Here is a 25,945-nt window from a genome sequence, read left to right as displayed (position 1 = left end):
CGTGCAGTGAGCTCTAGGTTTGGGTAGGCAGGCAGTCGCCAATTGAGACACACACACCAATTAGAGATTTGTATATCGGCAGGATTGTACAACGTATCGTAGGGTGACCATATTTTAATTTCCCAAAAAAGAGGACACTCAGCCCGACCTCGAGATGCTTGATACTCAGATACAAGATGCCATACATACAAACTATTTTAACATGTGCCTCCTGTGTATGGGTAGAAAAAACAAAAAACAACAACATTACTCTCTTTTAAAGTCTTACATATTTTGCGCCGCAATCTTTTTTTTAATTTGTATTTTTTTACTTCGAGCGGGGCTTGTACCAATCGCCTCCAGTGCGGCAGCGCAACACTTGCCACTTAGCTAAAGTTCTGGGCTACCGTCACAGACAGCGCCGGTCTGCCAGCCAAGGTAAAAGTTGCAGTGCACTCTGCCTCCCATTTGCCGCACAACGAAAAACTGACCATTTCTCGGATGCCCAGAAAGAATGTTATAAAGTGAATATCTCCCTGTAAAACAGCCCAATTCCTCACAAAATCAAGCTAGCAATAGCAATGCCAAACACCATGTAAAATGAAACAGCCAGTTAATCAAAGCACATCCACAAAGACAATCTTTCCTTTTGCACCATTCTTTGTGAAAAGTACGAATAATTCTTTGTCCCTTACTTTGCTGAAGATCCGGTAGCTAAGGCGTTGGTCTCCCATCTTTCAAAAGATGGCGTTTTCCCTCAAAAGAAAGGCGTGAAAATAGTTTTATATTCTCCAGAGTGGTGTCGTCTTACCGCTTTGCTGTGCACTACGTGTGTTTTGAATTCATGAATGTACTGTGCGAACGCACGTTTGCATAGGAATAATCCGGTGACGCAAAAAGGCTGCATAGCGCTCTGCCTATTTGCATAAAGGACTTTTCTACTGGGAAACTGACCACGCATGCGCAAACACACATCGCTACGCGGACAGGGCTGGGAAAAGCACAGTAGCGGAGGATAATTTTTGTCTACATGCCAGACAATAAGTCATTTTTAATTGAGGTATGAAAATCACCAAATGTCACTTTTAAACCTATAGGTAGTGTAGGCTTTTTGAAATGAAAGAAATAATTAAAATAAATAGAAAAAGCCAAACACTTTCAACTTTCATTTCAGCCTGAGGCAGGCAGTGCCTACCTTTTCTATCTTGACCGCACGTCACTGGTTCATACATAGTTTTGATACCTTCAGTGAGACTCTCCAAAGTAATTACCGTATTCACAGTTACTGGTGCTATTTCTGCGTTCAACACACACATAAGGCGCACCACACTATTGGGCGCATGCACGGTTAAACATACGCTAGCTCAAAAAATATGGTAGCATGCTATTATGCTGAAACATATGCTAGTGCTAGCGCATGTTTTTAAAAAGGCAGTGAACGGAACAAAAGTGAGTTTGGTTGAAGTAACAATGTAAACAGTGAGTTCAGTTGTACTTGAAGTATATACATAACAATGTACTCACGTTGCTTTTGATCAAATCAATCCTAATCCACAAATCAGTCATAGTCCTCATGATTTTCTGTATCAGAAACAAACAACTGGGCAAGTTTTCCGTCAAACACGCCGTCTCATTGTCAGAGTCAGTCTCGTTGTCGTGTCCTTGAAAATGATGTTGGCTTTTGCGTTCGCCCCAGCATTCACGATCCAATGACAAATTGTGGCATAACTTGCACGGTGCTTCCTCCCAGTCTTGGTGTTCGCCAGCCTCCCGGAATGAAATCAAGCTCTGCGTTCATTTGCCGAGCTGTATTTTTCACAGCGACTGAGTCATGTGCGCATTTTCGTCATGGAGATAAGGAAGGAAAGGTGATTTTTTTTTTCAAAAAACAATCTGGTGTCTTTAGTATGTGATGTGATCTGTTTAGCTACACTGTAGACTTGCACTACTTCAAAGTGACTTTTGCGATGTCTGTTGCTGTAAGTGCACTTTGTTTAATAAAGCAAAGAAAAAAAGGAAACAATACACTACTGAATGTAGTAATTTATCCCTTTTGCATTTGGTGGCTCGTTAAGCTCTGAAACATGACAAAAAAAAAAAAAGAGGACACATGTTCACTGAACATGCATGCTTTAGGGGAAGGAGTAAGGGTAGGGGATAAATTGTGGGCCATTTTTTTAATGTAAGCCACGTTTTCAGGTCTGCTGATGGCTGAAAAATGGGGTTGTAGCCGATGTTGTTGTGGTGATTGACCATCCAAAAGTCCAAGTGGGGACCTGAGAGCAACATGAGAGGGAATTGTGCCCACCTTTAAAAAAAAAATTGAAAAAATATTTTTAAACTTCAACCACTTTTTCAGTTCCATAGGTGGTCAAAAAATTGGGACTCGGGTCGAATCTGCTATGGCCCTGAATCATTCTGATTGGTTCTAAAACCTTCCACACCTCAACCAGGGAACCGCTGAGCACCAGCAAATGAATGTTTTTGGCTAAAGGCTAGGGGCAGTCATTGGTCCATTCTTTTGAATTTTGGCTTCTTTTTTTGGGGGGGTCCACGGTTGGTCAAAAATGGGGTTTGTGGCTGACGCTACCATGGCACCAAATAATTGTCATTGTCCCTAAGACCTTCCAAATCCGGACCAAGAAACCTCTGAGCACCAGAACTGTATTAGTCTGCAATCTGCAGGTGCCCAAAAAAAAGGGGTTTTGAGAGACTGGTTGTGCTTGTGGTGTTGCAACAGTGGTTTTACACACTTTCAGCCAAGGTGTTCCATTTAGTAGTTTAGAACTTGTGTTTCTAGAGGCTGCGAATTTCAGTAGTCGGTGGACAGTCGCTGTGCATTCACAATGTGTGTGTGTTTGTATTTAGCTCACAAAGAGAGAAAATCATTTCATTGCCAGGAAAAGGTGAAACACGTGAAACACGGGCACGCACGCAGACTAACAAAAAAAAAGTACAGCGGACTTTGTGTCCATTGTGGTGCTGTAATGGGCTGGAACAGGGTGATGAGTAGACTACTCTCCATGCTTCATTACCTGTGTGCTTTTGTGTAGCGTTGCTTTGGGTTGCTGTCTCAGTGGAGAGTGAACTGTACATCAGCAAAGGCTACTGCTGAAGGTAACAGCTTCTTCCTATTCCTTCATGAGAAATAGTTCTTATTCTAAAATATGATGTATTTATGTTTTGTTTTTGTTTAAGGAGTGATGCTTTGTAGATTGCTTTTCTGGTGGCTGATTTGAAAACTGATAGTAACCCAGCGAAAAGCTTTTGGGAATGTCAGAACTTTTGATGGGCCTGTTGCAAATTGGTGCGGAATGAACCAAACAAGAGGCCCATTTTAATGTGGCTCGTCATGCGTAAATGAGCTGAAATCAGAGCGGATGATGGTTTAATAACCGCAACATTAGACAGTGCATTTGGGCCATCCATTTGTGATTGTGTGCCGCCTATTGTTGGGGACTTTGTTAGTTTGGATTAATCTCTGGCCTGCCTTCACATCACTCGCTATAGCGGAGGACTCATTTTTGCAAAATCACTTTTGTGAGTTGTGGATACGTCCTCTTTCTTTATTCAGTCTTGGCTTTCAGCCACTAATGAGGATATTCTGTATCGTCTTCTCCTCTCATTCCCGTTTTCTCATAAGAGCCCTTGTTGAGGTTGCTCCTCGGCAAAAGACACAAAAAGTCAAAGAAAAAGAAAAACACTCATTGAACTGATGTCAAATGAGGTATGTGGATGTCCTTGTTCAGTTCATTATTGGAGTTTTTGTGTATTTAATGGTAACTCATAACCTCACCATCAGCTAATATGCATGTTTTTTGGAATTTGAGAGCAACCCTGAGTAGGCTACCTAGAGATTGCACTGTGGGATATGGACAAAATCTTACCTCCTGATATATTGTAGATATTTTTATATTCTGATAACCAGAGATGGCTGTGTCATTATATTCTGCCGGTACGTAATTCGTCATTTGCCAACAGCCGGGCCACCCATCCGTCATCGTCATTCCGTCATTATTTCAAGCCGAACCAAAACTGCAATCGTCAGCCCGTCATCGTTATTTTAACCGCACTTCGGTCATCGCTAAATTTCAGTTTGTCACCACAATGTCATTGCGGTCTATGGAACCGGCTATGGTTCAACTGGCTTCCACATTAACTGACACGGTCGTGTCATTTCAGTAATTTTGTTTCCTGTCTGCAGATTTGTCACATTACATCAAAATCGTTGAAATGCATAACTATAATTCTTCAATAAATGGCTCATTTTTGATGAATCTGCAGACAGGAAACACAAAATTACTGAACCGACCTTGCCCTACGGCCACAGCTGGAATTGGAAGTCAGTGCCAGTTGACCCGTAACAATAGGACAACCTAAAAAAGGAGCATGGATGGGAGCTGAGATTTAGTTAGCAGCCAACAAAAGACCCAGGTAGGTCACCAGCCTGGCTAACAATGTTGTTGTTGTTTTTTTCTGTCAGAACCTCCTCCGTGCCTCTCGAAGGTTGGTTTATTCACCCCGTGGCTAAACACACGCGAGACGCGCGCGTGTTTCCGTCAGTCATCAGCGAAACGGGAGTCTGTCAATTACGGATTGATAGATCTGTTGGACAGTGCTGATCCAGATAGTGACAATTCCGGTGTTTTTTGAAAACCTACTTGGTGCATAGTAGCTTTTGAAAATGTTGTTAGCAAGAGAGTTACCGGTCATGGCAAAAATATCTACTGCCTTAAAAATCGCTGCCGTAATAATTTATGGGATATTATCCTTACGTAAAGGATGATGAGAGGCAACATTTTCTAAGCATTTGTAGAATTCCAACGCTCCTTATCCTCCAAGTACTTCTGGGTCATCTTGCTCAGATAGGATCACGGATTTAAATATATGGACTGTTTTTAAGTATGCCCGTGTATATGATAGGAAATTAAATTTCGTCAGCAAAGACGAGAATCTGAAGTGGCCCGTGGTCTCCGAAAGACAAAAAACAACCAAACAAACAAACTCGCCACACTTATTGTGACTCTTGCACGGCAGAACTGTAGCAAAAGTCACATCCAATAATAATAATAATAATAATAATAATAATAAAAGAATAAATAAGAATACAGCCAATCAAAAGGCGCGGTGTTTACAGGTCAGATATATATATATGCACTCAACTATGTGTTTACACATACAAATCAGTGTACGCATTTGCAGATTTATGTCTCACATTTGTGACTTTAGCTACACATACGTAGATTCTCGGTACGTATTTATGACTCCAGTTACACATTTGTAGATTATTTTTACGTATTTGTGACTTCAGTTACAGGTACACATTGTTTTTACATATTTGTGGATCAAAATATGCATTTGTTAATAGTTTTTCTACAATAATGGCCCCATAAACAGCGACTTATTGTGGCTCACACAAAGTCCCTGCTTCATGTTTCGCTCGCTGACTTAAGTGCGTGGGTGGGGCTTTGCCATCAGCGGGAACAGGGTCTGGTGCCCAGAAGGAATATAAGGGATGATGCACTCCCCCCTGCTTCCCCTTCTGTTTGGTGCAACATGCCATTTGAGCAGAACAGAAGTCCACTGTGGACAATAAGATGTGGAGATGGAGTTGTAATATCTCATCATGGGTCTGCACTGTAAGTAGTCATCTTGCAGAATTTGAAGACCCGAGAATCTCACACTAATCTTAATCAAAAACAAAATAATAAAAAATACAACTTACCATTACGCTGAATGTAGTCTTTATTAGGGCCCCGACTGATCAATCGGTTGCAAGTTATAATCGGGCGATTATTGCCCTTCCAACATCGGCCCTTCCAACAATGACTAATTGTTTCCCCCTTAAAATGTTATAATAAAAGAAAAACGAAGTTTCTGCCGCTATAAAAGTACCCTGATCGCACCATTTTGCATGCGTAGGATTATAAGCAATAAGCAAGTATGTAGCGTATGTTATTCTGTTGTCCCTAAGTGTCCTTTAAGCTGTTTAATGACACTCTAGTTGGAGTTAACTGTAAAACTAAACACACAACAATAAAAACTAAAAGTTTCATTGCCTCATTTGCAAGCCTGTCGCCACATGTTGCGCAGAGTGCCCTTAGTGTGTGAAAATCACCTGTCGCAATAAACCTGTATTTTAAGTTACACTGCTAAGTACAGATTTATTCTAATGTTCAAATGTTTTGTTCATTTTAGTTGGTACCGGTCTGCAGCGTTTGGGTTGGGGACCATTAATGTTGTGTAAATTAGAGCCAGAGTGAATGCGTTTGTGTGCGAGTGACTTCTTGCTCAGACTCAGCATCAACTGCGCAGGATGCTCACTGACCTCCCGTTGCCATAGTGACGGGGGAAGCGAGACGAGCACACTGATTGCACCACCTGATTGTGTTCGAGAGAGAGCGAGAGAGAGGGAGAGCGAGAGAGAGAGAGAGAGAGAGAGTGAGAGAGAGAGAGAGAGAGAGAAGGCTTTTGCTGCGATCACTGTTTTCATCAGTAGTTATTCTCCGTGCCTTGGGGGAATTGCAACCATTGCGTTTGTGCACTTTCTTTTCTAAACTGTATTCGGATTCTTGGCTTATTCACGCTAACTCCCTAACTAACTTGAGCATGGCGACATGCTGCCGCTGTGTGTGAGATGGCTTTTTGCACGTGTCGGTGTCTGTTGATGCACTCGTATGATGCCGGGTGCTTTTTGACAGGCTGAGGTGGCGCACGTCAGACCTGGCCGGGGTCCCTTCATACCATGGTAAATACCCCTGCAAACACACGGAGCCTCTTGGAGCTAATGTTATGAATGTTGTAGTCGTATATCCGTCCACAGGAATGGGAAACTGCCACTACTGTTGGTGTTAAAGATGGTTGTCAACTGGTCTTACCTGCCTTTTATCTTCTTGTTTTGGTGTTTTTGTTTTGCTCAGACTATTTATTCCCCTCCTGCGGCTGCTGGCTGTGTGTCATCAGTCAGCAAGAGTGTGTGTGTGTGTGTGTGTGTGTGTGCGTGCGTGTGCCTGTACCTGTGTGTTTGTTACATTGTTTTACACAGTCATGAGTCAAGTATCACAGTCATCTCGGGATGTAATGAGTTTGGGAAGGAAAGAAAATAGTGATTGTGTGATGCAAGTAAAGGAAAATCATTTCTCTTGTCAGTCTGTTTTGGTGTTATTTGATTCCTATATTATTGTTCTACTACTTGCTGCATCATAATTTCGGCACAATCGAAGCACAGAGTGCAGAGAAGTGCTGATCTTCGCAGATCTTCACTCTGTTGTGAACTATTGATACAGTGGGACCTTCAAAACAATTAGTTTCCCTTTCCAAAACACGCATGTTTGTTATACCGAAGACTTTAAATTGCCCATACACTGTAGGCGAGAGTGGGGTAATTTGTGCCAAGGGGCAAGTATTTCCACCCCTGTTATTTAGAAAACCATAGAAAAAGGTTGGTCATGTGACCACATATTCTTGAAGAGACATCCATTTCGCTCATCCAGTAAAAAAGAGAGACACGTGGCTTGAGAGGTAAGCACATAAGTTCAAAAAAATTATATGATTCAGTTTTTTTGATAGCTGTGTTTGAACAATTACAGACAACTTTGAAAACAGTTCACACATGTTTTAGTGCTTTCGTAAGCTACATCATGAGTCTATATGGTTAGCATGATGTTGGCTCAAAACAGCTGGGGGAAAACAGGTACGGGATAGTTGGAGGCATTCCTGTAATCCCCTTGCGTAAAAGACGCTTTTAGTAAAAAACTACTTACTACTTACCTTACCTCAACTGCTCGACAGTCAGTCAAGCGGAGCACTTACTGACTAAAGTTGCACAACATTGACAGATGTTGGAACTCGATGCACACAAAAGGTGCACCTTATTATAAGGAGCACCATCGAACTTTGAGAAAATTTTAAGACTTTAAGGTGTGCCTTATAGTCTCGAAAATACAGTACTATTTTGTTACGCGCCGCCCCCCTCAACCAAGGAAGAAGAACCCTCCGCTGCAACTCTAAATAATATGGAAGTGCCACTACCACCTACTGTAATGGATGTGCAATTACAATCGCAATTATTCTATTCTGGTATGGGGAAAAACAAAAAGCATGTTACCTGGAGTCACACACACCAAAAGCCAAAAGTCATGTGTATTTGACGCCCATTGAAATGCATTGTGATAAATTGACAATTAAAAATAATAAGCAATAATAGCAATTAAACCCTAAAAATTCTTGTATGATGTAAATGTAAATGTAAATTGTACAATGTAAAAATAAATAAAAAAACTAAAAATATTTTAAAATATTGGAAAAAGATCTAAAAAAAGAAAGAAAAGTTTCACCCTATATGCTCATAAACATAGGATTATTAAATGAACAAGATTGTGCTTTAATGTTTTATTTTGCGAATCTGATCAATGATTTCAGTGATTGATCAGCAATTTATGAAATTACAACTGATGATCAATTTTGCATAAAATGCAAAATATCTGCGGCTCCAATCCAGCCAATCAGATCTGTGTAAAGTCTATTTATAAATGCATAATTATGTCAATTAAACCGTAAATATACCTCACTTGAATATAATTTTGCAACATTGCTTTTTAAGCTGCTCAATGCATGATATTGAATTTCCAATCGCTACTGCCACGTGTGACCGAAAAATTAAACTGCTTTTCACAGGGAAAAATTGCAAATTTATAAATGAACACAAATAATTAATAATAATAGTTACTGTAGACTCTGGACGTGACTTGTAAATTGATCTGGATCTTCACCCGGCCTAGCTGATCATGTAGGCAGTCAACAAAAGATTGTGTGTTTTTGATTGGTTAGTTAATTTCACACTTGATGTATGGGCAGGAACATTTTCCATGATGTCTCCTTCAAAGCAGCAACCTTTCAACTAAGGTTAGGTTAAAATGAAGGTTATTTGGCCCAAGATGGCTGACATTTTATTACATATGCACAGTTTGTACGCAGTGCAAAAGAGCAAATGATCATCCCGTCAGCCGCGTCCTCCAGTGCTGTCACATATTAGCGCGCCCGCATGCTAATGTGTTAATCAAATTTGCAATCAATAATTCAGCACCCGCAGAGTGTTCGGCACTTGAAACAACATTCAGCCAGAGGCAACCCGATATCTTCTCTTATCGCGGGAGCCACATAGCCAGACGGTGCGCACTCAGGACTTTTGTCATACAAGTTCAGGTTGTTTGACCTTGATCACAATACTCGTCTTTTTTCCTCTCAGCTTGCTCCACATTAACTGTCATGCATTTGTTTACCCCACACGTTCCATCTTCTCAAAGATCATTTTCCCGTTTGTCTATCAGACGTCCCTCCCTCACCTTGACACGACTTCCTTTTGTCTTTTTACAGGAAGAATGCAAGCAGATCATGGCACGGCAGAAATCTAACAGCCAGTCAGACTCTCATGACGACGAGGTCTCACCCCCGCCGCCGAACCCGGTTGTCAAGGCCCGCCGCCGCCGAGGAGGGGTGAGCGCCGAGGTCTACACCGAAGAAGATGCCGTCAGCTACGTGCGCAAGGTGAGCCTGAAGAGGTGGAGGCCAGAAGGAAATATGTTTGCTCCGATTTTTATGAGCATACAGTCCAGTAATTCCCTGTATTGTGGTTCACCTATCGCGGTTCAGCTATATTGCAGATTAGTCTGTTAAATCAATTTTTATATTTAAATACATATGTTTAAAGAGTTTTCAGCAGGAACTGTTTCTCACACGTTCACAACAATTTTTTTGTTTTGTAATGTGACGATTGTCGTATCTTTCTTTTTAACCTTCAGTCTTTAAATCCGGTATCCCACTGAGGGGCAAACGAATATGGATTTACCGTCAGGGTTCAAACATCTTCAAAATTTCTTTGTGACAAGAAAAAACATTAAAACTCTAGGAAAACGTTTAGCGAATGTTCAGCGAACCTTGAACGACCGCAGACGGGAGCGCAAATTCGCTACCTTTGCCAACACTCACAAACATTCACCCACTCAGTGGGATACGGGCTTTAGTCTCGGAGGAAATGTCTATTTTTGTAACATAAAACACAAACAAACACACGTAAACTAATGTTGTACTGTACAATTACAATGTTGTACTGTACAATTACAATTTTTTTCATTACTTTTTCAGCAATTATTCATTATATCATTATTATTCTAAAAAAAAAACATTACGTACATTGATACATTACAATACAACTTTTTCCTCCTATTACGTCATTCTGGTAACGTTCTTAATCCAACTTGTAGGAGCATTTCTTTGGAAGAAAAACATGATTTATTTTAAGTTTTTCTTCACACTGTTTATTTTTGTAAACTTATGACTTTATTCTTGAAAAAAAACATTACTTTTGTAACAGTTCTACTTTTCCCTCTCATTACATTACATTTGTATGTAGCCTGTAAAGTAGAATGAAGATGGAACAACGTTATCCACACTACTTTTCGGAATCCCCCAAAAAAATGCAACTTAAGGTTTATAATGTTATAGATTTTTATCTTCGTAATATGATTTTTTTTTTCTGGTAACATAACTTCATTCTCAAAAATGCAATAGTTTAGTAAAAGTATGACTCTTTTTCTTGTAATAAGACTACGTAAGCAACGTTTTTACGAGCTAAAAAAACAAAACAGATTTTTGTAACATTTGTTACATTATGACGTTACACTTGTAGCATTATGAAAAACACATAGTCCCCCTTAATATTGCCTACAACCCTGATAGGAAAAAGATACCCCACCCCTTTATCAGTTGCTGTCATCATAGCACGACCAAGCCCCCAACCCCCACTCCTCTCTCACCCGTCACCGCATTATGATTACACCAATTCATCGAGTGTCAAATTGCTCGCATGCGTTTGTGTCTGTGACGGCACACCAACATGTCGGCCCCATGGTAACGAGCACGCCCGCGGCCGTCAGCGTTCGTTCCTGCAGTGTCACTTGCGACATCAGCGTAGCACTCACATGATCATGCAATCACTTAGAAGGCCACGGCAGAATCACATCAAATTACCTCGTACACTTACACGGCATACACTCGTACTTGCTGACCACTTTATGGATCACGAGCTGTTTTTTCTTGGTTGTATACTTCCGAACATGCAGGAACGCTCTGCAATCTTGCCTGGTGATAAATCCAATTATGGGTAGTGTGCAAACAAATATATTTTGTCTATACTGAGTCATCATGAACCCCTTTAACAATGCAAGATCAGGGTTCATTGACACTCTTCTTCTCGGGCAATTTTTTTCCCCTTAACTTCACAATTTTTTTTTAAATAAAATGTGATTCTGTGCATTAGCATATGGGTTAATCAGCCAGTGCTGACTTTGCGCACCTACTAATCACTTACAGTCTGGACGCAGAGGTATAATTATTTCAGGTAATTTCTCCAATAACACAACAAAAACTGTCTTGTTTTGAATAATGTCAGATAGCTTTTATTAAGACTCCTGGGATCTCTTAAATTGGGTGGGGGGGGGGGGGCACAATGGTTCTCCTTTTATGAATGAATGACACGTCAGTCTAAAATTGGGCTTACTATCATCACAGTCATTTTCCAGGCTTCTTTCTCATTCTCGACAAGACTTCATCTCACCACTTCCCTGAATTGGGTTTTGTGTGCTTTTTGCACACAGTTACCGCGTGGTTGTTTTTTTGTGGCGACATCTGTTGCTTGAACTTTTTGTACAGCACATCCCCATCGCTCCAACCGCCATCATCTTGTTGGAAGAAAAACACTTACTACGTGTCCTCTTTCTCATCCATGCGCATAGAGGCCTTGATTTCTCATCTGGGATGTTTTTTTCTCCCCCTTCCTTTTGGAGGCGCATTTGTGTGACTTTGATGTGGCGACACGGACGCATATGCTCGGTACATGAAAATGCATGTTTTATGAATGAGTTCAGGCCCCTTGGGAATTTCAAGGGTTGTGCGTCATTTCGAGGACAGTCCCTGAACAGATGGGCTTTCCCGAAATTACACGGACACACGTGTAGGATATTCCTATCTGCTTCGGCCGGCGCTCTACTCTTTAATCACCTCACTACGTCTACATTTGAAGTCACGCCTAATGTGCATTTGGACCGAGTTATTTTTTCACGTGTCCACCTGCAGAGTGCATTTACTACGTTGACTATCAATGTTTTGTCTACATAGGTGATCCCAAAGGACTACAAGACAATGACCGCCTTGGCCAAGGCCATCTCCAAGAATGTTCTGTTTGCTCACCTGGACGACAATGAGAGAAGGTACGGTACGTTGTTGTGATACACTATAGGAGTGGTCCTCAATAGGTGGACGTTTTAAAGTGACATTGACCAATTATTAGGTTATTAAAACAAAAACAAAAAAACATGTAATTTACTAAGCTTGTGGTGATGACACTATTTAAAAAACTACACTGTGATTAAAATTCATTAATTCATTTACAATTAAAGGTACTCCTTGAGATTCACATCGTCAAGCTAAGATTTTACCCATCATATGCTGCCTGCATTGGAAGTAGGGATGGGAATCGAAAACCCAGTGTTTCAATTCCTCTGCATCATTTTTGCGAACGATTCCCCTTATCGGTTCCGTGAGGGACGATGACTCAACATTTCCATGCGCGCCGAGCAACAAACATGGCGCCATGTTCGAAAGTTTGTCGACATCTTCCAAGAAAAGCTAACAACAGGAGAACTTGCAATATTTGCAAATTGGATATTTCGTCTAAGGGAGGAAACAATACCACTATGCAAAAGCATTTGCATATACAACATGCGATTACCGTCTATCGTGTTTGTGAGCGCTCCGGGGTCCGGGAGGGATCAACCCAGCAGCAACGGCTGCCAGCAATGCAAGCATTTTCTCCTATCAAGTTCAACACTCCAGGTACTGGTTGTAACTGCTGTATATTAGCGCCAGTTTGCCTTCATGTGAAACTTGCCATTAATAACTGTTAACTTAAAGCCCGTATCTCACTAAACGGCGCCGACGTCTCACACGTCACACCGGCTTGCGAAGGGTAACGCCGCTGCCTGCGAGTGTTTTTTTGTTTCTTCATCTGGGTTCATTCAAGGTTGTAAAATGTGCAAAGACGTACAGAACGAACCATGACTTAAAAGCAACACTCGCTACTTCCACACATTCTGACTGACACTTTTTGAGTGATCAATTCATGAGTGTTGAAATGTTACTGGAGTTGAACATTACTGTCACAAAATAATCCAATTTTTTCTTTCATTTTTTTTTTTTCTGGGAACCCCATGGCCCCATTGAGGAGTCCTCAAATGTGGACCTCTTAAAACTTCACTGTTGGGTTTGTAAGGCCATGTTACTTTTAAACACGTCTCTTGTTTATAGATACAACTAAGCATTAAAAAGTGGATGTGAATCGATAAAGAATCGAATCGTTAAGCAGAATCGAAAACGGAATCGTAAAAATCTTATCAATTCCCATCCCTAATTGTAAGTCTAAAAGGTATACCTTAACTGATCCACAAATGAGTACATCTGTGACTATCAATGAGCTTTACTGCATTTCAGGCTACTCCGGTAATATTAATGTAACCAGTTCAGCTTTTTCTCTTTTGTGAGTGAGGACAGTATTCCATGAAATCAAGTTGAGGATACTGTTAATGTTGTGCTTTAAAAAAAGGCAAATCGGCAGATAAAGTGGGTCACGGCTGTTAATACAAGTAATTTGGCTGTTTGTGATGAAGTACTGTCTCCAAGAGTAAAAATACAATCGATGCCTCTTGCACACAAGTAGTCACTTGCTTCATCACGGACTCTTAGCTCCGCCCCTGGTGGTCACCATAACTGAGGCCGTACTTGTTGACCCAGCATTAGAAAAGGTCCTGGGCCCCTTAAAATAAGCTGAGTTGAGTGAGGATACATTAAAAAAAAAAGGTAAGGTCGGTAAAATGTGCCGTAATTGTACTTTGAAGTACAAGATGTGAGCCGTTCAGCCGATGTTAATTAATTAATTAATGGATTTATGGATGTATGTATGTGTTTATTTATTTATTTTTACAAAACTTTGAAATAAAAGTGCTGTATGGTGGTAACTCAGCTCAGTACACAATGAGCAGCTGTTTAACAGATAGATAGTAAACAATTTGTTTAAAAAAAAAAGGCTTCAAGCTGTTTTTTGCAACTCCTATGGAGAGTTGGCCAGAAGTGGTGCATCAACACATGTAGACAGACAATATAACAATGCTCACAGTCATATATTTGTTACTCTCTGCGAACAACTATATATATTTTTTTGCTGCTTACTTACTCAGTCACTTAAAGTAGTTTTGAAAGTCTTCTGTGTCTGCATGACTGTATTATGCTGCACTCGGTGGCCAAGTCACACACACCACACACCTGCAATAACTTTATGATAACGTGCGAATTGTTGACATTTTTACATTCCATTTGATTGTTGTATTGCTGTGTATTGTTATAAGCTACAGTAATATAGAGCGCTATGTTCCCCATTAAACCATATTCAAACATTTTCAGTTTATATGGTACTAGTACTGATTACTGGAATTTCCATTCATTTCTACAAGAAAAGGTTATTTGAGATGTGAGTATTTTGAGTTACAAACGTGCTCAAAGAAGGTATGTAAGTTGTATCTCAAGGCAACTCTGTATTATTTTGTACGTTTTAATTGACTATAACGGCGGGAATTGTGGTGAACATTGTGAGAACAAGTTTTTTTCCCTCGTGGCCACTGTGTGCCAGTGTTGCCTGCACTAGGAAATCAGTTCTGCTGTCACACCACACGTGCGGGGGTCTCGGATTAGACATGGATAGATGTGGTTGAGGAGGTGGGGGAGACGCAGCTTTATGTATCTGTATTATACTGTGTTGTGTTGTTGGTTGTGATGGCAACCGGTTGGGTGGTTGTACACAGCTCTTCATACTTGAGGATTTGCATTCATTCATTCCAACGATTTTAATCCAGTTTTCCTGCTATTCAGTTTTCTTGTACACCCCCCACTCATCTCTCCATCTTTCCCAGATATTCAGTTTGCTTCTGACTTTCGCAAGGGAAGCGGTGCTGGGGTGGGGGGAGTCTAAAAGTGGCTGCTGGGCAAGACTACCAGCCGGAATAGTGTTTCATTGATGGGGATAATCCATTACGCCCCTCAGAGAGGAAAACACCGACACTATCCTGTTGAATAAATCCTCCACGGACAAAACTCAAAGCACAATCTTTCCAGTCTTTCATCAGCTAGCAATTTATGGCTCTCCTTTGGCACAGGCAAGCAGGCCTCTGATTGCACGTCAGTAAGGAGTGTAACATGTGATATATCAGGACCGTCTGGATAAAAAATACATTTAGGTGGCTGATGTCGCTGATTAGAGTTATGCAGCCGTGGAAACCATCACAAAGCATCCAGGACTTAATAAGGACGGCGAGATATGTGATGGCGTTGTCACAAGTTAATCAACTGATGCAGATTTCATTTGACCGGCTGCCATGTTTGCTGTCACGCTAACCACAGCTACCATCAACCACTGCACAAGAGTTTAATTGTTGTGGGATTTGTGGGCGGAAATGCAGCGAGCAGTCTTTCAAGGACTTTCAAGGACTTGGTGGCAAGTTTGCTTATGACATTTACAGTCGCCATCACTCTCTTCAGTTCTTCCTGACTTTTTCAGATAATGGCAGGTGGCTGCTTTTGCCATGTTATGGTGTCACCCGCGTGCTGTACAAGTGTGAACGAAAGGTAGGTTCTAGCAACAAACAGAGATATCAATTAGGCCTGAACAATTAATTGAATTCAAATCGACATAACACAAAAGCAATTTTCACACTTCAAAGGCTGTCATTTGGAAAAAGAAAAACAACCTCTTATAGAATTTTGTGAATTTGTTGTCGTGTACACTTAAAGGACTGCAACTAAAAGTGTTAAATAAGTTAACAACTATACAAGTAGTTAAACTGTCTTTCATTTGATCCACGATTATTTTACCTTGGCTTTAGTTTAAGCCTAATATTGTTTACTGTAATACAGATTCATTAATTGTTTGTGTTTGTTAAAAAATATGCATTAGTCTGGGCGATATGGCCCAAAAATAAAATCTTGATTTTTGCAGTCATTCAGGACGATTACGGTTTTAATCGATTTTAATCGAATAAACCCAAGAAACATTTATTTAAAGGTTTCATTTATTAAAAAATGATTCCTGTGCAAAATGTTCAGGCAACAAAAATGTATACTGATTCTAAATGAGTTTTAACATAAACATAACCTTCATAGTTTGTACTTAAATGCCACAAATAAGTAGTTGGTAGCTACTGTAAACTGTCTTGTAAACCATCCATTTAGCATTGGGCAAAATAACAACTCACAAAAACATTTGGATGTAACAGAACATAAGAACAGCATTGCTCTTTTAACAACCCAGAAGACAAAACTTGATTTCACGATTTAGCAAATTTTCAACGATTCGATTTTTAAACTGACGATGAATAGAATTAATTTGATTTATTGCCCAGCCGTAATTACTCGTACTGTATATTAAATTGCAATTCATTTACAATATTTGGGAGGTGGATCACAATTACATTGTTTTTCAAATTCGTTCAGCCCTTATTTATTAAGAGGGGCATCAATTGCTCACTGTTTTTATTTGCGGCAGGGCTCGGACCCTATCCTCTTCAAACCGCAAGGGATTGCTGCATTGTGTCTGGAAGAAATAAACTAATTATACGTACTATTTTATCATTGACGAAGAAGAGAGAAACAAAGTTAAGTTTGCCTTAAAACTGGACGTTTTTGCTCACTGATTCCTTCTGTGGTTGCCACTGATGATGTGTGAACTTCTCTGGCCACTGAAGTTGTGCCAGAGCTGTTGAGGCCTGACGCATGTTAACAGATGGAGACTGACTGTACTCTCTCTTCCACTCACTCTTTCTCACTTTCTCTCCATTTTCTTCCTGCAAATAGCTGGCTGGGTAGTTTATCAGTCATTATGTAGGGCAGGGTTTCCCGAACTTTAAGCTCAAGTCCTCTTCTCCTCCAAGAACTAAACTTACAGAAACATTATCATGAAGGCAAGAATTTGTCTCATGTGCCACACGACTGGTGGTCCAGTTAGTATATTACACCATCATAAAGAAGATGTGAAAGAAGTTGAGCAGTAACAGGCTGATAAGGATAGGAGATTAGCAGTTAACCTAAGCCTATAACCATATTACTCACATTTTAGGGGCGCTCCGATTAGCGTTTTATCCTGCCCATTCTGAATATCTATGAGCGAGATCTGCTGATACCGATCATATGGATTAGCGGCACATTTTTCAATTTATTTTAGAGCTGCAACTAACGATTATTTTATTAATCAATTAATCTTATGATTGTCCCGTAAAATAAATACAGCTTCAATTATCAATTAACCAGATTGAAAAAAGTCATATATTTGTTCAAAAACAGGACATTATTTCAAATTTACTGCAGAAAATGTACAAACATACATTTTAATACTGTGACTTTAACGCCCAATTCACACTGACTGCGGAACAGACGCGGTGCGTCTTCCGTGCGGCCGCCGCAAGGAATTGAAAGCATTCGAGTCTGCGTATCAATTCACACCAACTGCGGTGCGGAACGGATTCGGCGCTTGGGAAGGTTTCCGCAAGGGTTCCGGACGCCGCATGCGGATTTTCATGAAGCTGAAGAAATGACACGAGCCGGACAGGAAGTCGAGCGTCGGCATCAAGGTAGATCTGGTATATTTCAAAATAAAAGCGTTTGCGAACTCATTTTTGGGGGGAGGGAAGCTAGCTAACTACATAGCATGACATGAGTCGTACATTTAAGAGAAAAAATCAAGCTCAGAATAAATTAAACATGACCAAATAACACTATTTAAACACAAAATGTACTTACCCAAGGTAGAAGAGCCATGGTAGAAGTCCCAGAAAAAATTTCCAAAAGCATATCGATGTGACAACAGGCAAGTGTGGCTATTGTTTACCAATGGGACTCTATATACACGCTTGTTATCGCGTGAACCCCCGTGATCTTGTGGTCTGGCGAATTCCAGTCTGTGCGGATGCCGTACGAAAAACGCACCGCGTCGGTTCTGCAGTCAGTGTGAATTGGGCGTAAAACTGTCCCATGCTGAGCAGGGTTCTATGTTAAGACCAAATTGTGGTGGCTATGCCATAACCAACACCGGCCCTGTACAGTATATATCTGGCACTGGGTATGCATGTTGGTTTTGGGGGGAGATTTGCAATTATTAAGTGAAAGAAATCATAACTTGCTTAGTCCGATTTTCACTTCACTTACTTTTTTGAGACACCAAATTGTTTCCTATCAATACAGAACATGCATCCTTGATTTTTTTTTGTTTTTTGACGCCCAGTCCATGAACATGGCGTGAATGGCACCTTATGATTACGTGGTTATGTTACTGTGGTTCCCAGAATGCATCCAGGCTTTTTAATAAGTTGACCTTTGAGGTTGTTAGTGGTGGCTTCTTCCACCATCAGTAAACATGAAGTGGCTCATAGTCACGTGGTGGCCACGGGCCTTTGGGCCGCCGTTAATATTGACTCCTGGCTACTCTGTTCGCAACCATGTTGTTAGTGAAATTCGTGCATGTCAGTGAGGGCGTCCTTTTAAATGCAAAAGCCGTGCGTAACTATCTCAGTTCATAGTTAACTGCAGAGCCAATTTGAGCTCTGTTGTCAACCAAATAATAGTACCTAATATTAATAATAATAATAATAATAATAATTTGAGTAACATTTTTGACGGTACTTCTCTTTTCTATCGTCTGACCTTGGCTGGCCAGTGCCGCTCCCAGCAGGCTGCTGGGCTGGGTGGTTCCCCTCTCCACGGGCCCACGATTAGCTGCTGTAATGACCTCGTTATCATATGCCCACACAAGCAACTCCATATAAGCCAGGAACAGGTGCTAAGCCTACTCCGCAAACATCCCGCCCTGTCACAAGTTATCACACTGACCGGAACTATTATGTTGGAGTTACGTGATTGTTCTGTCTGTGTTGGTTTCAGCTTATCTAACAGCTGTTTTGACAATAATCACTGCAAATGAAGACTGTGATGAGACAAGTGTGAAGTTCTCTGATTCTATCCTGCTGTATGTGCACCACTTCCGTCTTTAACATGCAAATAGTACAATCCAGTCGGGGATGTGGTCAACTTTTTATTTGTTGAAACATGGATTCCTTTTCATTCCTTATCTAATGTCCTACTCGAGTGGATCTTTTTTTTTTTTTTTTGAACCCTTGCTTACTTGTAGCATGAATAGAATGTCTTGCTTGCTTATCTTTGTGCAGCTCTAAGGAGAAAATTAGGCAACACCGGCATATTTCCAGATGTATGCTGGTGTAAATAAAAGCTTGGTTCCAATTTTGACACGTGAGGGGCAGTTCATTATGCACTCAGAACAATCAACCCAAATCCCTGCGCCAAAATGGCCGCAGATATGGTGGACCAAAACTTTCCAAATAAATAAATAAATGATAAAACTGAATGTAAAAGAGAAAATAAATTAGTATATTATATATGCATATTCATTCATATTCATTTTCACTTTTATTTATTTCCTTACTTACATATAGTTTTTGTTGTTTTTTTATTAAGATTTTTTTCATATATATATATTTTTTTATTTTCACTCTTATTTATTTATTTATTTATTTATTTAGGTAGTTTTGGTCCTCCATACGCCACCAGTTATAAAACCAGACTTCACCTCTGGCAGGAAGTGTGGCTCAGTGAGATTCAGTGGTGCTTTAGCTTGGTTATCAGCCTGCCAGGGCATCTTCAGAATTCCATAAGTGAATGTTATTTATAAACTTTCAGGAAAATTAGGTTTGACATAAGCTAAAATCTGTTAAAAATCACAGTTTCTGCTTCGCGGAGGCAAGGAAGTAGGTAGCACTAAGTCTTTTTAAGCACAAAGCGATTCAGTTATGGAGCCAATATGCGCCGTTCAATGCACGTTTCATATCGTTGCATGAGAAATGGGCGTTGCCCCTGGCATCTGAGTTATGAGCGCGTGCACATACACACACACAAACACCAAATGGCCGAATCCGTCCGATGAGGGGAGGGAGATGTTTTTAAAGCAATAACAACTCTGGGCGTCTGTCTTCCGGAAACATCATGAGCACCTCCTACAGAACTGCGAGATCGCGCGAGACGGGACATTACGAGAATTGCGCCTCAATGTGTCCCCGGAAATGCTCCCACACAGTCAGTCAAGCGGAGCGCTTACGTGAAAATACGGTAAATCTAATACATGAATGGGTCGGCGGGTAACGACTCCAGTGAGCCCAATGTAGCGGAGTAAGAGAAGCGTTTCTTCTTCACACATCTACTTAAGTAAAAGTAAAAAGTATTGTGTGTTAAAACTACTCTTAGACGTAATTTTTTCTCTCTCAGATAGTTACTCAAGTAAATGTAACGGAGTAAATGTAACTCGTTACTTCCCACCTCTGTTCATTGTTAAATGGACTCTGAACAGTGGAAATCCTAAAATATCCTTGGGCAAAAGTAAACATAGCAACAATGTAATTTCAACCGTCTAAAATCTCTTGAGCCACTTACTGAGTCAAATCAAATTCTAAAACTCTAGTTTCACTTGGTATGCAACCAGTAACATGGCTCAATATTATTTCAAAGAACACATTTGTACAAATCCAGGCATCGCCCCTAATAGATGCCTCCCACCGCCAGTCCACAGAGTAAATTTGCAATTTGCGGTATTCCTCGACCACATCTCTTTAAATTGTGCTGAAATTGTCCTCCATTTATAACTACATAAATATTCTCGAGGCAACACCACAAATTGTTTCTTTCCAGTACTAAGTAACTAACAGTACGGAAACTATTTAGTTTTCCTTCCCCACACACATTCAATGAAACCAGGAAGATTGTGTGGTTTAAACAGTTTCAGCTCAGCACAACAGCCGCAGCAGAGAAAGGAATTGTAAAAAGGGGTGGCACTTCCTTCATCCTATCCACTTAAATCCTCTAATTAACAAGCAGAGTAATGAGTTGATGAAGTGACCGATGAGTTGAACCCTAACCCCTAAAGCCTGACCTCTGCACCTTCTCCACTAGCCCCTGCTGACAGACAGGGAACATCTTCAGTGTACTCACTGAGTGTGTGTCCATGTGTGTGTGTGCGCGCGTGTGTGCGCGCTGGAAGGAGGTACAACAATAAATAAATCATCAAGTGATGGAAAACTTGGCTAAACAAACAGTAGCAAAAGTGGGGGGTAAAGCCCAAGAAAGATCGGCCTTATCTGGTGTGACTGCGGATGTTTATTTAAGGGATGGCGTGAAAGGACAAAACAACAATGAGGTGGAGTGCTGTGCAGCCATATCAAATGAACGCCTAACCCATTATCACATCAGGAATGAGATCAGGTTCTAGAACTAATTGCGCAATGTGGAAGCTTGCATTCTTGCTAGTCTGGGTAATTTACCACTACTTCATGTCAATACGTGTGTGCATGATATTTTAAAAAGCTTATATTTTCCTAACTTTTGGGGGAAAATGATATATACATAACACATAAAATGTTTTTTAAAAAATGTACAGGAAAACATTTGTTAGTTGTCAAGTGCATTTGGGCCCAAAAAAAACACAAGCTAACTAGATTGTGTTCAAACTTGGTGTGAACGACTATTTTTGTTATCAACTGTAATATGCTGAAAATCGAGTCAGAGTCAGTTAATCAATGGCGTCATTATAGCTTTAACAGTACACACAATTGTATTATTAAGAATATTATTTTGTCGATGAAAGTAGAGTTTGTATGAATCTTTCAAGACTAGCTGCATGTGAAAGAGCTTCAAAGTGACAGCATTTTGTTGGCCTGGACTGACACTTTCCCCTTTCAACATTCACTGACTACTGTCAAAATGTTATTTCATGGTCAGTGCACCTGTAATGTACCATTCTTGGACCATTTAATGCTCTGTGCTTCTCTTGTAGTTTTGATTTACCGTAGGTGAGCATTATATTATTAATGTTGTTTTGGGCAGCTGTGTGTTCATGTGTCACTGATCGCCATATTTCAATGGCATCTGGTTCACATTGGGTACATCAAGTCTCTCTGTTTACACTGCAGCTGTATTTGTATTGTACAATTGGCGTTGTATGAGGCCTCATTCTGATTTGAGGATGCCTGATTTCTTTTTGCCCACGTTTCATGTTTTTGTAACATGAGGTTTGAATCCAGTTTTGAATATACACCACAGGATTAGTCTAAATCTGTCTTCAAACCCTAAAACAGGCTTTAAACTCTACTGTGAAACCCCAACGTTTGTTTGAAATCCTAGCCAGATCAGACTCAGATTTATTGTCGTTCAGTAAAACCATCAGATGTTGTCACAGAACAAAATGTTAAAAAGCATAGCATGAAATAAAAACAGAATAGATTCTTAAAACTCAGACAAAAAAACAAACCATATTTATATAAATTTTAAAAAACTGTAAAAATCCCTGTCTTGAAACCCTAATTTGAAATTATAACCCAGGCTTGAAACCAAACTTTCAAAACCTTATCTAGTTTTGAAACCCAAATCTCATCTGAATTCCTAATTTGGAACCCTAATCCTGTTTCGAAGCCCTAATTTGAAACCCTATCTCAAACTTGAAACAGTTTGAAACCCCAATCTCGTTGTTAAACCCTAATTCTAAACCTGTTTTAAAACTCTAATTTAGAACCATAACAGTGATTTGAAACCTTAATTTGATACCAAACCCTAGTTTGAAACCCTAATTTAAAATCCCACCCCAATTTGAAGCCCTAAATCCTAACCCAATCTTCAAAAAGTAATCCAGGCTTGAATCTTAACTCTTTCACTGCCACTGACGTTAAAAGACGTCAAGTAAGAACCTACGGAGGGCTGCCAATGACGTCAAAAGACGTCATCCATTTTTTTTTTTTTTGAAACGGGTGCCGGCAAGCCTTCCGTAGCTGTGTTGAAAGTTTCAAGCAGGTTTTTTGAGCCTAATGACTGTTTTTGGCCCCTAGAGGGCAGCGATGACTCTCTTTTGACAAGATCGAGTGGGCGTCAGTAGAGGCGGAGCTAGAGCGTTGAGCAGGAGATGAGAATGTTAGACAAAGGAAAAATGGCGACCGGTTGTAAGGAGCTCACGCCCGAGCCGTTTTTTTCAAAGACCAAAAGCATCGACCAACGCTAAAAGAGCACATTGATGACGACGATGATCATCATCGATGATGATGATGATGATGATGATGGTGACTCCGTGGAGGAAAAGCATTGACACGGCAGTAGGAGACATTAGGCGGGCGGAGCTAGATGGCTGAGTAGGCGAGCGGTTGCAAGCAGCGAGCGGTTGCAAGCAGCTCTACACTTACAAGACGAAAGGCATCGACCAACGCTAAAAGAGCACATTGATGACGACGATGATCATCATCGATGATGATGAAGGTGAATCCGAACTTGACGGCGAAATTGGAACCGCTGACGCGGCGGCTATGACGACGTCATAAACACGGAGCACAACCGAGCACGCACAGGCGGACGTTCGATCGGACGATGGAGAGTGCCCCGAGTCCAATGCATATTCATCGGAGGAGTGTGTACAGTCTGCTACTTGCTATTTATTCCCCGGAAAAAAAGGCAGTCAAGAAAGTGTAACGTTTGCACGCGAAACGGACAAAGTGAAAGTAAACTGTTGTGCGAGTCTAGCGGCGTCTCCTTGCACGCAGGAGAGCGTTACAAAAAGAAAAACTGTATTTGAAACATCCACATAATTGTAAGTAGTACCACAGTTGCACACATTTGTAAATAGTTTGCGAAATTGTTTTGTCAAATTGTTACACTATTGAATGGAAATAAACGTATTTTGCAATCAAAAAACACTTTTTCATTGTTGGTGAAAGCGTTTTACAGAAGTAAAGCACTATTTAGGTGTTTGTGGCATCATTCATGGACAAAAAGAAGTCTACAATTCACTAGAGTGCATGAAATAACATCGTTTCACAAAAAGCTCTTTTTCTCCGCTTTTTGATTCAAAACAGAGCATTTCGGTGAAACTAACCATTTTCTATTGTTGATTACTGAAGAACGGAATAAGGTAGAAACAAACTTTTTTTTTTTGATGAAAGATGAGAGTAGTCCAATCTTTCATTTGGTAGTATGTGTGTTTCCATAGTCCAAACACAACATTTTCTGTGGACCTTGAAAGATCAGTCAAAATGCTTAAATCGGCTGGCACTGGGGACAACCCGTTTCTGAAAACGTCTGGCAGTGAAAGAGTTAATATTGAAACCCTAATCTCATTTTGACACTCTAATTCTAAACTTGAACCCTGGGTTGAAAGCTTAATTTAAAACCTCAGTGTGTTTTGAATCCTAACCCAGAATTGAAACCCTAATCTTGATTTGAAAAGCCTAACCCGGTCTTAAACCCTTATTCAAAACCCTGACAGTGGCTTGAAACCCTAATTGGAAACCCCAACCTTGGTTTGAAGCAATAATTTGAAACCACAAGACAAATTTAAAAGCCCAACTCAGGCTTGAAGCCCTGATTTGAATCCATAACCCAGACTTGAAACCCTATTCTGGTTTTAAATTCTGGTTTGAAACCCTAACCCTGATTTGAAACGCTAACGCAGTCTTGAAATCCTAATGTCATTCTAAAACCCTCATTTAAAGCCCTAATCTCGAAAGAAACCTCAGCCTGGGCTTGTAACAAGTGTGTTGTTACCACTTAACAGCCCCTAGGGGGTGTTTTTGCCACACACAGATGATGCATAATTTCAACTTCAGTCATTGTGTCATGCACATAATATGAACATCATCCATTTAAAATGATTGCCAAATGTCTAGTCTGGTCATTCACACACAGGATGCAGTGGAACTAAATGTTGTTGTGTGCGTGTGCGTGTTGCCTTTATGGTTATTTGCCGTCATTTAAGAGGAGCTTAATGTCTGTGTGTTCAGGTGGAGGATGTTTGACTGCCTCTATGATTTGTATTTTGTGACAGTCTCAGCAACAACCTCATTCACGAGCATAAACAATTTGGCAGGTTTTCTGTTGTGTGTTGTTTGTATCGGGATTCCCTCGCTGACTCTTTGTGTGTTCCTCTTAAGAGCCCGGTGGTCTTCTTTTTCACAATTTTTTGCAAGTCTCGCTCGACATCCGTCTTTCTCTCTTCTTGGAGTCTACGTCCAGGCTTGCATCCATGCCCTCCCCCATCACTGACGTGTAGTCCTTTTCTCTGCGTCCCCTGCGTGGCTTTGTGCTGCCGCCACAATGCCAGGGGCCAAGCGATGAGGTCACTCTCCACGGGAGAGCTGCAGGCCTGAGTGAACCGCAACCATCCCATCCCCTCCTCCCCCAACGCACCAACGCGTCTTAGCCACCTTTTTACAAACCACATTACGCACACAGGGTAATTTGTTCATATCAGTCGGGCTTGTGCAGGAAAACGCACATATGTACAAGTGCACACATGCATTGCACACAGATGGAAACTTTTGTCCTCACACATACCCTTTGCGGTGTTTCAACCTGTCCCCTGTCGCCTCTTCCGGCCCGCAGACTTTTTCCCCACCTCATTCGCTCCCGTCTACATCATCCATTGTGAGTCATGGAGCAATAGTAGCGTCTGAGGTCCTGTTAAGAGGTCGGGTTTCCCTCCAAAATGTACCCCCCGAGTATATCTGTGCTGGACAGTTCCAGCAAGGAATGAGTCAACGCTGCCTTCTCAACTGCTTATACCATTAATGTGATGGTGTAAAACCGAACCAGAAGACTAAGATCCCTCTAGTACTGTATGTCCTCAAATAGCAGCCTCTGTTCTAGTGCTGCAGTTCTGGAACTGGGATCTGTGAGCCCTAATTTGAGGAATTGCTAAATTGTTTTCTATAAATTATGATGTATAATTCTTTTTTAAAAAGTGCATAATGATAGTTGAAGGCTGGAGCAGCAATAC

The 25,945-nt window shown here is 40.7% G+C and overlaps 1 protein-coding gene across 3 annotated transcripts in view; it reads left to right on the top strand.

Moving 5' to 3' along the window:
- The window catches only part of prkar1b (protein kinase, cAMP-dependent, regulatory, type I, beta), a 74,264-nt gene that overhangs the window by 10,305 nt on the left and 38,014 nt on the right, over positions 1–25,945 (top strand). The window contains exons 1-3 of one of the 3 annotated variants that reach the window (XM_077558279.1): positions 2,947–3,096; positions 9,355–9,525; positions 12,154–12,245. In XM_077558279.1, coding sequence (XP_077414405.1) covers positions 9,373–9,525; positions 12,154–12,245 — 245 coding nt within the window. In that variant the 5' untranslated portion in view covers positions 2,947–3,096; positions 9,355–9,372. Of the gene's footprint in view, positions 1–2,946; positions 3,097–6,490; positions 6,728–9,354; positions 9,526–12,153; positions 12,246–25,945 lie in introns of those variants that run through there. The other 2 variants (XM_077558278.1, XM_077558277.1) reach the window with 2 other exon arrangements.

Source organism: Vanacampus margaritifer, chromosome 2 (assembly GCF_051991255.1).
Source record: "Vanacampus margaritifer isolate UIUO_Vmar chromosome 2, RoL_Vmar_1.0, whole genome shotgun sequence".
Lineage (NCBI taxonomy): Eukaryota > Metazoa > Chordata > Actinopteri > Syngnathiformes > Syngnathidae > Vanacampus > Vanacampus margaritifer.
This window is presented reverse-complemented; position numbering and strand designations above follow the sequence as displayed.